The sequence below is a fragment of the Vicia villosa genome, unplaced genomic scaffold (assembly GCF_029867415.1).
Source record: "Vicia villosa cultivar HV-30 ecotype Madison, WI unplaced genomic scaffold, Vvil1.0 ctg.000279F_1_1_3, whole genome shotgun sequence".
Classification (NCBI taxonomy): Eukaryota; Viridiplantae; Streptophyta; class Magnoliopsida; order Fabales; family Fabaceae; genus Vicia; species Vicia villosa.
In genome coordinates this window covers 219238-231255 of record NW_026705119.1, presented here as the reverse complement: position 1 = coordinate 231255, position 12018 = coordinate 219238, and the positions used below count along the sequence as shown (strand labels likewise).

At 31.9% G+C, this 12018-nt stretch overlaps 1 protein-coding gene across 1 annotated transcript; it reads left to right on the top strand.

The window, feature by feature from the left end:
- Positions 1 to 2706: 2706 nt before the first annotated feature.
- On the top strand, positions 2707 to 6065 carry LOC131626280 (CBL-interacting protein kinase 18-like). The gene is made up of 2 exons (XM_058897112.1): positions 2707 to 2929; positions 4181 to 6065. Exon 2 carries the CDS (start codon positions 4538 to 4540, stop codon positions 5909 to 5911), a length of 1374 nt encoding a protein of 457 aa, XP_058753095.1. The 5' UTR covers positions 2707 to 2929; positions 4181 to 4537; the 3' UTR covers positions 5912 to 6065.
- Positions 6066 to 12018: the final 5953 nt, after the last annotated feature.

Here is a 12018-nt window from a genome sequence, read left to right as displayed (position 1 = left end):
CATTCCAAAAATATGTGAGCATACCTGATGTTAATGTCTGCCTAAAATTATCCACAAACTAATCCGAGGAGTCAGTAGATTTAGAATCTGAAAGGGAGACATCCTTTCCCCCAAGGAGAAGCAGACAAGAGTCTTGACATCCTACCTCCACTAAAGAAGGCAACAACCTAAATCTCATATCTAGCAGTCAAAATTCAAAGGCTGGTGAATTCAAAAATCAGACACCACCTTCATTTGTGTATTTAAGAGCTAGATTTACTAAGTGAATGTCATATACTCCAAACCCACAGTTCTTCTAGGGTTTAAATACATCTGCCTAGCTAACTAACTCATGTAATCATATCATTATCATTAGTCTCATCCTATAGAAACCTCCTCTGAAAGCTTAATAATATTCTTCCAAACCTTAAAGGTCATCTTGAGGAAAGAAAATAGAAATAACATTCAGAAAAAAAAGTTAACTACACATGATTACTTTATGGTCAAATATCTTTTTTCTATAAAAATGTCTATTTTATTTATGACCAAATATTTTTTTTAAAATAAATTTATTATTAGTAGTTTAATTTTTTTTCAAATTTAAATCAATATAATTATAAAAAAATAATTAAAATATATATTATTAGTTAGGATATTATCCTTTTTGTTTCATAATAATAATCTCATTTATTATATTTATACAAATTTAAAAATAATATTATTTCATATAATTATTTATCTTATATTTTCATAAATATAAAATAAATAATAATAAGCTGAGATTAAGAGTACAAAGGAGTATTTAATATTTAATAATTAATATTATATTTGATCATCTGTTTGTTTGAATAAATTTAATTGTAAATGTGAAAATTATCATGGGTATAGAAGTAATAATATTCTTGGTAGTAAAATGAAACACTTTTGTTAATAATAAAATGCTGATTTAAGAAAAAAACCAACCAAAAAGTTGTTAAGTCCGAAAAAAGAAAAAAAAATAACAGTTTCAAAAAATCTCAAGGGTTAAACTTAGGCAGTCTAAACTCATTTTTTCACAATATAAATAATTTCAATAAAATGATTGTACACGTTAAGTATACTAGTTTGATAATTCTTATTGGTGTAAGCGTCTAAAGTATTTTTTTTGTCATCTCTCTTAAAATATGAGGATAGTTGCTTTATATAGGATCCCAATACTCCGGTGCTTTAATGACTGATTTATTTGTCATTACGACTAATGTCTTTTGGTCCACCTAAAGGGTGATTAATATGAATAAAGTATCGCACCTTTTTGTCTAAGGTCGGCCATTTATAGTTACTTATGTTATGTGAATACTCCGCCAATGCGTATACTAGATAACTTATCTTGATTCGAACATTTCACGCACATGGATTAAGTTGGGGCAAGTAGCTTCCCACCTGAATAGAGGACCTAGCCTAAAGACCATATCTAACATGTCTGCGATGTACATTGTCCCCCAAGAATGGGGCCTAATGAGGGAAAAGCTTCAGAAAAAAATTCAAAATGTGCACAGTCTTCCAAACATGATCATGAGGCACAAAGGGCGTGAAGTGCTTTAGATGGGAAATACGAGATGTGCACGACCTACCAAGCATGAGGTCCAAAGGGGCGAATTGATTTATGGAGAAAATATCCAGAATGTACACAATCTCCTAAGTATGAGGCCCAAAGGGGTGAAGTGCTTTATATGAGAAATTCTAGATGTACACAATTCACAAGCATGAGGTTTAAAAGGGTAAAGTGCTTTAGGGGGAATCCGAGATATACACATATGTCTAACCTTTATCATTACTTCTTTTAGAGTTTCATTGTAATCATTAATTATTTCCTCAAGACTCACATAGAGGTTGGCTCATCATGAGGCCTATGTCTCTAGACAACTAGCCATAAATGTGATTGGTTCACTATCTTCCACTTACGCTTTTAGATAAATTCTTTCTTTCTTTTTTAAACCTAATTTGCATTTCTTACTCTTTCAACATTCTTTTGCATTTCCTAAAAATTCATTTTTCTTAATTTCTATTCATTATTAGTTACTCGTTGCAATACAATTTCAATCATTTTCTTATTTGATTTGTAGTCATGGTTTCTATTCGCGAGTTTGATGAGATTGAGAAGGTTGTTGAGCCAAAACCATTTCGGAGAAATATGAGTTGTGAAATCAATATCTAAATACTTTGAAATGAATGATCGAAAAAATGAATTAAAAATTCGTGGAGAGAGAAAAATATTAGGTTCTTTTATGTGTTATTCTAATGTCATTGTTTTGATGTACAACCCCAACAATGAAGTCTAAAAGAAAAAATTACTTTAGATTTAAAATGGTACAATAATAAATACATGAATAATATCATAAAATATTACTCCATTCATCCTAGACCAACTCACCAATATTTTAAAAATATATTAACAGAATAATATTTATAATAAAAAATATTACTATACATTAACTCATTCAATGTTATCAAAAGTGAAAAATTTAAAATATCAAATTAAAAGTACCATAAATGCTATTAGTCAACATATCTAATTAGAAATTTTGTTTTCAAAAAACATTATAAAATTATTTTACAAATAAATCATTGATTCTGGACGGAGAATAATAATATATTTAAAACAAAAGTTTTTCTAGACCAAAAATAAAATTAAAAAAATTAAAAAAAAAACAAATAAATGGGTATGAGAATGAGACAGAATATAACGTGTTACGTGAGTATCATTCCCAAGGAGGTGTTAGTATAAACAACTCAAAAGCGTCTCCGGTTTTCTCATTTTTCTCCAACAACCTAAAACCTTCTTCTCTCTACTGCCCTCTACTGCCCTCTACTGCCATTGCCGCTCCTTATTTCCTTCTTGGCTACACTAACACAACAATATAAACCCTAACCGTTTTTCTTCTTCAGATCTTCACTCTCTATGCTCTACAAGGTACTGATTTTCACTATTTTCTTACTTTTCCTCAATTTTCTGCTTTTGATTCCGTTGCTGTACAGATTGTTTTTCAGCTATGTTTTTGATCGACTTATCATGAAACGTGTGTTACGCTCTGCAAGTCCGATCAAAATTCTAAGAACTGTTATTTTCTTGGTTGTTTTCATCCACTGAATTATTCGAATTTGAATTTGGTAGAAAGTGATTTTGATTTGAATTACATTTTACAAAAGTATTATATATTTATTTTACTTGTTCATGAGGGTCTTTCAAAGCATGTTGTAAGGAGTAAATGGCATGTGGAACGAATATGAAAGTGGGTAGGAAGAATGAAAGATTGTGAGAGTTAGGTTATGATATTAATGATGGAAAGTGGAAACACATGTGCATATGACTAGGTGTTGATCATCAATCAACTTTGTTAGGTTTTCGTTTTTTTCTCAAACCGGCTCGATTTTCCCAAATTTTTAGAAAATCTGTATAACTGTGAAGCATTGATCGTACTCAAATTAAAGAAGAACATAATGTTTTTCCGATTCCAATTTGGATACACGTGACCGATGTAGATCGGCTGCTGAACGATAAAGAAAAGATTTTGCCCTTTAGTACAAGGGAAGTAAATTAGGTTGTCGTCGCTCTTTTTTTTTATGTTGATATTTGATGCTTTTTCTATTGTCTTTCGTGAATGAGTCGAGGAAGTAATTAGATGATCAATCAATCCTATAATGGATTGAATTTATTTTTGTATAAAGTTGGTCTAATCAGTCACGCAATTCAGTACAAATCTAGTCTCATTTTCAGTTAATTTGCTTGATTGCTTCTATAAGAATATAGTTTCAGGCATATTTTTAAAATTTTTAAAATTTATATTTATGTATCCGTGTTTTAGATTTTTTTAAATTCTTATATCTGTATCCGTCCAACCTTCTGCTCAGGCAGGGTTCTTTTCTAATCAGCTAAAGTTTTCTTTGATTTAACCCGACTGCCTCGCCTGAGTGTACTGTCATGCTCGTCTTATATTTTTACAGCTTATACTTTTGTAGGTGTTCAAACCTGATTTCTTGTTTCCTCTTTGAGTAGTTTGTTGCTAATACTGCTAACATTAACTACTTACAGGTTTAAACCGAAATTAATCCCATCCTTTAGTGTCTTATGTATCTTATATTTATACGTATAATATTTTTATTATTCGTTTAGCTTGATTGGATCGTTTAATGTTTCTAACTAAACTTTCTATCTTTCTTTCAGGTGTGTCTGTCATCAAATATTTTTCTTTTGAGCAATTGAAAGATAACCAATTTTTTTAAGAAGTTCATCTTCTTCGGTATTTTTCTCCAGTGTATTACCAGAACCTGGGGATGCTGAAAAATGTGGCTGAAAGTAAAGAGTTCCTTCTCTGAGGTTGTAACTCTATCCGAGCTAACCTTTTTAATACTTCACGAGGTCAGATTTTTAGATTGCCGCCAATATCTATTTTGTACTCATGTGCTTGACGCGGTTGGAAATCTCGGTTGTTCAATTCCAAAACACAATATTTGCAAGGATGGTTGAGCTCTGAGCACTATATAATCGATAGGGTAGTTGTACGCCAATAGTGTTATCGAAATGGAACAAAAGGGAAAGGTGTTAATGCAAAAATATGAGTTGGGAAGATTATTAGGCCAAGGAACGTTTGCGAAGGTCTACCATGCTAGGAACCTTGTAACTGGCGTGAGTGTGGCCATTAAAGTAGTTGATAAAGAAAAGGTTTTGAAAGTCGGGATGGTTGAACAAATTAAGCGGGAAATTTCGGCCATGAAATTAGTCAGACATCCGAATGTGGTTGAGCTTTACGAGGTAATGGCCACTAAAACCAAAATTTTCATTATCATGGAGTATGCAAAAGGTGGCGAGCTCTTCAACAAGGTAGCCAAGGGAAGGCTCAAGGTTGATGTTGCTAGGGGATATTTTCAGCAACTTATGAGCGCAGTTGACTACTGCCATAGCAGGGGTGTGTGTCATCGTGATTTAAAACCTGAAAATCTACTATTGGATGAAAATGAGAATTTGAAGGTTTCGGATTTTGGTTTAAGTGCCCTTTCTGAATCGAAGCGCCAAGATGGGTTACTTCACACTACATGTGGTACCCCTGCGTATGTTGCTCCAGAAGTGATACACAGAAAGGGTTACGATGGAAGCAAAGCTGATTTATGGTCGTGTGGGGTAATCTTGTTTGTTCTATTGGCTGGTTCTCTTCCATTCCAAGATCAAAATCTGATGGAGATGTACAGGAAAATCAGTCAAGGGGAATTCAAATTTCCTAAATGGTTTGCAGTAGAGGTTCGGCGGTTGTTGTCCAAAATATTGGATCCAAATCCAAAGACTCGGATATCAATGGCCAAGATCATGGAAAGTTCTTGGTTTAAAAAGGGGTTAGAGAAGCCGGTTGTTATCGAGACTGAAAACCATGACCCTACTACTCTGCATGCTGATGGAGTGTTTGAAGTATCCGAATACGGTAGTGGTTCTATTACGGAGACAAAACAACAGGCGAAGCCTTGCAACAACTTAAACGCCTTTGATATCATCTCCTTCTCATCTGGTTTTGATCTATCCGGTTTGTTCGAAGACACGATTCTAGAAAAAGAGACGCGGTTTTTGTCCAACAAGCCAGCCTCAATTATAATCTCTAAGCTGGAAGAAATTTGCAAGTGTCTTTGCTTGAAAATTAAGAAAAAAGACGGAGGTTTGTTAAAGCTGGAAAGTAGGAAAGGGACACTGAATATCGATGCTGAAATTTTCGAGATTTCCCCTCATTTCCATCTTGTGGAACTTAAGAAGTCGGACGGGCACACATTGGAGTATCAGAGGCTTTTGCAGCATGAGATTAGACCAGCACTTAAGGACATTGTGTGGGACTGGCTAGGAGAACCGCCACTGCAACTTCAACATGAAGTAGTGCAGGAGGAACAACAACCATCTCTTACTGCTCAAATTTAGTGAATTTCTGAATCAATGTTGCATCATTAGGTTGTTCTATGTTGTTTTTTTCTGTTTGATTTTTGTCTGGTGCTTAATTTCACAGTACCTATAGAATAAGGTTTATGCTAAAGTGAGAATTGAACCATTTTTAATGTCATCTTTGTTGTTTTTATTGCTGTCTACGTGTATTGAAAAATAATCAGCAATCCATTTAAGTCATTTTACTAATTCAAATTATGCATCTAATTTAATGATCAAAGTTAATTTTAGTTTACTGAACTAGGAATCAATTTGGTTGGTTCAACTTTTAGATCTGATAGAGGCATGATTAGATCATTATAAAATGAAACTTTGGCATTTGATGGTTTATGAGACTATACACGCATGGATTTGATGGTTTATGAGACTATACACGCATGGATTTTTTTTTACCAGAGTCATGAAATTGTAGATTAAAGGCAGGTTTGATTAGCTTTTAAAAACAGTTTTCTCTTTTTTAAAACTTATAAAATATAAAATTTGTCAATCTCTAAAATATTTACAATCTTTCTACAATCATAACTCACTAATTTATGAATTTCCTCTTCTACCCTAACCGTCACTTTTCTTCTTTTTCCTTCCTCGCTCTTAACGCTCTTAAAGAGGGGTGATTTAGGATCAATTTTGATCCAAAATCACCCCTCCAAATCGTTTTTGTTTATCTATTACTTAAATAAGTGATTTTCACACCTTTTCTTGTTGTCTTTTTTGTGATTTCGTGGGTCATCGTTTGTTTTAATTTCCCATATTTCTGTGGTGTATTTTGATTTCTCGTCTTTGTGCGGGTATTTTGTTTTTCTGTTTTTTTGCGGTGTTCATTTGTTTCAGGTTGAAAGATTAGTTTCGATCTAGTGCAGATTCAATCAATGACTTTGGTGCCGTCAACGCTACAGATCCGAAAGCATGAATATTTCGGACATCTCAATACAGTCAATACATTAATATTTGTAGACATGTGCAATTTGCCGTTTTATGCTATTAACATGGATGTGCAGATTCATCCTTTTTGTTTTTGGCGATTTTAAATTTGTATTGCAACGATGTACTCTATCGATTTGAATGAATGAATATCATTTATTTTCTGTCAAAAAAAAAAACTCACTAATTTATTTTATAGTTGTAATCTTATCATAACTACATTAATATAATCTTATTCTCGAGAACATTATTACCAGTTCTATCCTTTGCGTTTAGTAAACATTTTAAATTCTTTAAAATATTTATAAAATAAGTTTAATTTAAAATTTTAAAATATAAAATAAATAATTTAAATAATCTTATTCTCGAAAATATTATTACCAATCCTATCCTTTGTGTTTAGTAAACAATTTAAATTCTTAAGAATATTTATAAAATAAATTTAATTTAAAATTTTAAAATATAAAATAAATAATTTAATAAATAGAAGTGGGAAGTTATTAGTGGTTAACTATTATTTTCATCAAAATATAAGGTTCTCACCAAATTACATGATAATAATAAAAAAAAAATTACGTGTAAATTAAACTCCCATGAATATAAAATTCTAAAAAGTTTGGTGGGTCTAATGGTGATCATTACAATGTTAGACATACTCCACTAAATGCAATTCATGATATCCTTTTTGGTTGATGTTGGAGGAGCCTGGTTGATAGATTATACTAAAGCTACACTATGATCTTGGGTTGCATAAAAAGAAATAGGTTTAAATACATTTTTAACCTTTAGTCTCGGCGTCTTTAAATACTCCATTGATTCTCCTATTACAAAATCCGCTGTTTTGATTCCTCTCCACTTTTGCATACGTGACAGTAATAATTAGAATTAAAAAATGTTTTTTATTAATTGGCGAAGATGAGTAGAATATTTTATTAATTAATATATTTTTAAATAATTAATATTTAATCATATTAATTAAGTTCTTTTAAAAATTAATTAATTAAAATATTGAAATAATAATTTTGGACCCAAGTCCATTCTACTACAAGATCAGCCTGCACCTAATTGACAATATTGGTTAAAATTTCAACGTGGAATTAAGAAAATTTTACCTTATTTCCTTATCACTAGAGCTGTTAAAATGGGCTCGGTCTATCGGGCCAACTCATAAGTCCAACAATTTAGCGTGGATCGGACTGCAAAATACTTTTAAAAAACACGACGCTGTCTTTTTGGGCAATCCATCGGGTCTATGTTTTTCATGGGCTGAGTCGGGCCAAGCGGACTTCGGGGTGGCCCATTAAAAAAAGATTTTGGTAAATTTTGAGGAAAAAAGATTGAGATAAGATATGATTGAATGAATGTGTTTTCAAATGATAAAGAAAAGTTAAAGAACATGAAGATATATTTTCAAGATGATGTGATCAATTACTTTGTACTTTTACATGGACGTTTTTGTGGTATATATATATATATATATATATATATATATATATATATATATATATATATATATATATATATATATATATATATATATATATATATATATATATATATATATATATATATATATATATATATATATATATATATATATATATATATATATATATATATATATATATATATATATATTTTAAACATCAATTATATATGTTTATGATGACTCTCTACTTATATATTATGTTGCATTTATCCATCACATCCTTTTTAAAAAATTAAAACTATAATATTGAAATACGGGTCGGGCTGGCCCATCGAGCTATACGGGCCTTTGGGAAATGGATCAGGCTCATTTTATGTAGTCTATTAAGCAATTGGGTCGGGCCAGGCTAGCCCATTTAAACATACTGCCCCACCGGGTCGAAGCGGGCTGGGTCAGACCGACTAATTTGACAGCTCTAACATTATCCCTCTACCCCACATTTTTTAAAATATTCCAATTCTACCATTTTAACTTTTCAAATAATTTTATTATTTAATACTTACCATTTCATGCCCCTACCAAAGTGTACCGGATAACTTGTAGTCAAGTTTTCTGGTTTGTAACTTTTCTTCACCGGATAACTTGCAGTCAAGTTTTTCGGTTTGTAACTTTTCTTCACCGGATAACTTGCAATCAAGTTTTTCGATTTGTCACTTTTCTTCACCAGATAACTTGCAGTCAAGTTTCTCGGTTTGTAACTTTTCTTCACCCGATAACTTACAACAATGAAAAACCATGTCCTAAAGTAAATAAGACTGCGACCTATTCTAATAGACATAATTTTTGCAACTTATGGAAAATTGTATATCCCATGCTTGAAAACGGTTGTCTAATATTGCAGATAACAATTTTATTTACTTTTGACCATGATTTTACGCACCATCATCAATTCTAAATGGTTTCGAATCTTTTTACAAACAACCTTTTTCATGTGCCCACCACGTTTCAACTTCATCAACGATGAATGCAGAGTCCATCCCTTTGACTAGGTCACGAGCTTTAAAGAATGGCTAGAAATCACGGTCTTGTCTGTAACATCCCGATTTTTATTAATATTTTTATTAATTTTATTAGTATTTATATTAGTAATTATATTATTTGGTGTTTTTAATAATTATTTGCTTAATTTAGTCATTTGTGATGTTTATTGAAATTTTCGCGTTTTGGGATGATTTAGTCGATATTAATTCAGGATAGCGGATCGATATTTAATCAAAAATTTTAATATTTTTAGTATTAGAAATATTAATGAGTTAATATTTAGCGTTTTGAGAATTTTCCGAGTAATTAAGATTAGACCGGAAATATGAGACATTGAGTTATTAGAGGATTTTATCCGTATTTATTTTATTATATTATTTTATGTTACTTTGTGTGTTAATTATTTATTTAATTATTATGTGATATAATAATTAATTTAATTAATTAATTTTGTGTATAATTGTGTTTATTTGGTTTATGGGTTAATTGAGTTATTAAAGATTATATCTAATTGGGCCTATTTATTAGAAATAGAAGTAATTGGATGTTATTTCCTTAAGCTCATTAAGAGGAAATAAGATAGTAAGGGTTTGAGTAAGAGTGTGAGATATCATTTCATTTTGCTGGTTTTTTTTAAGAGAAGAGAAAAGAGGAGAAAGGAGGCTAAGAGAGGAGAAGAGCAAAAGTTAGGTTTGAAGAAATTGAAGAGGTAAGGGGGAGAATCCTTATTATTATGGGTTAGTATAATTGGGTCAATGGGTAGAAATATGTTTAGCTTGAAATCCCTAATTTTTATGGTTTTGATAATGTTAGGTTTTGTTGAGAATCTATAAATTGGATGTTATAAACATGTTTTGATGTTAGTAATTGGTACACTTTTGAAATTGGGAGATAATTGAGAATCATAAATTAGTATATAGGTATATTGTAAGTGAGGGGCATATATGTTTAGAAACTAATACTACTGCCCTTATTATATGCTACTGTAGTCGCGGAACTCACGAAAATAAATGACACTTACTGGTATATAACAACACTATAACAATATTGGCACCTTGTAGCAACCCGCCCTAAAAATTTAGCTTTTAGAGTCGCCACCTATTCTGAAGGGCGAATAGGAAACCCTGCGCAGTATAGAGATCAGGGTAAGATACTATATTCAGGTCGAGGGAAAGTGTTAGGCACCCTCAACCCTTTCCTAAAGGCTAACATTGCAAAGATAAGGGTTATGGCAAAACATAAAGAAAGATGACAGACAGTAAATAGAGTTAAAGGCTAATTATTTGAACATGATTAGAGTTTGGAAGAGGGGGACTCGCCTTGTTGCCAAGTGCCTACGTACCTCCTTATGGAGGATCAGAGTCTACGTAGTTCGGGGAAGGGTTGTACGCCCTTAAGGTTTGAAATTTGATTTGAAGGTTTGAAGGCTTTTGAATAGCCTGTCGTAGTTTGAATGAGGATAAAAATCCATATTTTGAAATTGAAGTTTGAAAGATGTTTGAAAAGTGTTTTGAAGTTTCGGGCGTACAACCCTGATTTGATATGGCACTATTAACCACAACGATCAATAGATTCGATCGCCATAGTTAACAGATTGAAAGTTGTATCGTTATCAATTTTAATCAATTAATTTGATTATTACTAATACCGAATTAGGATATTTTTTAGGAATTTAATAATTAGTTTGCTTCCTTACCCCTCGCAATCGATCAATTCGATTAAAAAGAATAAGGAAATTTGAAATGAGGAAATTGAATAGTTAATCATCGCAACCAATGAGGATGGTTGAAACCATTTAACTAAATAGAAATTATTTGTATTTCAATTAAATAAACATTTTAATTAAAATTATTATTGCCCATAGCGATTAATCGATTTAATCGGCACGGACAATAAATTGGCATTTTAATATAAATATCACATATTAATTTTTATTTATAAAAATAATTATTAATATATAAATAATATATTAAAAGCATTAATTAAAACAAATATTTAATTAAAACTATTTTAGTTTGTTAGGATTAGAATTTAGTATGGTTGTTCATTAGAGGGCATGGTATAGGGACCAATTGCTGGACGTCAGATCTGGGTTAGTGGTGATTAGAGGGCTGGATCATGAGGATGTATGGTGAGGTCTAAGGCTTGGGTGCGCATGGGATGACAAGAGGAAATCTTGTAAAAATATTGTAAGGGCCAGGGATCGAACCCTGGACCCTGGGATTACTACACACACGCCATACCACTCCAACCAACGCAATTGGTTGTTTACAGTCTGGAAGAAAAAGATAATATATTAAAGGCTGCCAGCTAACCAAAAACAGGCGCGCAAATTCAAAACACGCCAATGACGCCCTGACACCTCATCGTCTTCTCCAAAAAAGACCTGTAAAACCTGTGACTTTTGCTACGAAATATTTCGTAGCCTATGCATTTGGAAAAAATAGCGAATAGAGCATCCCTTAGCATAAATATTTCGCGACACATCTGAAAGCTTCGTATTGACCATACGAATCCAGCCACACCATCAATTTGCCCTGATTTTCACTCTAACAGAAAGCCCTAATTTCAAGTTCTTTAAAACCCTAACGGCCAACAATGGTGATTCGTGTTTAAACCATACAAACCCCAATTAAACCACCCAGAAACGTTCAGAGCATCAACAATAACCAGATTACACACTTAAATTTTAATGAGA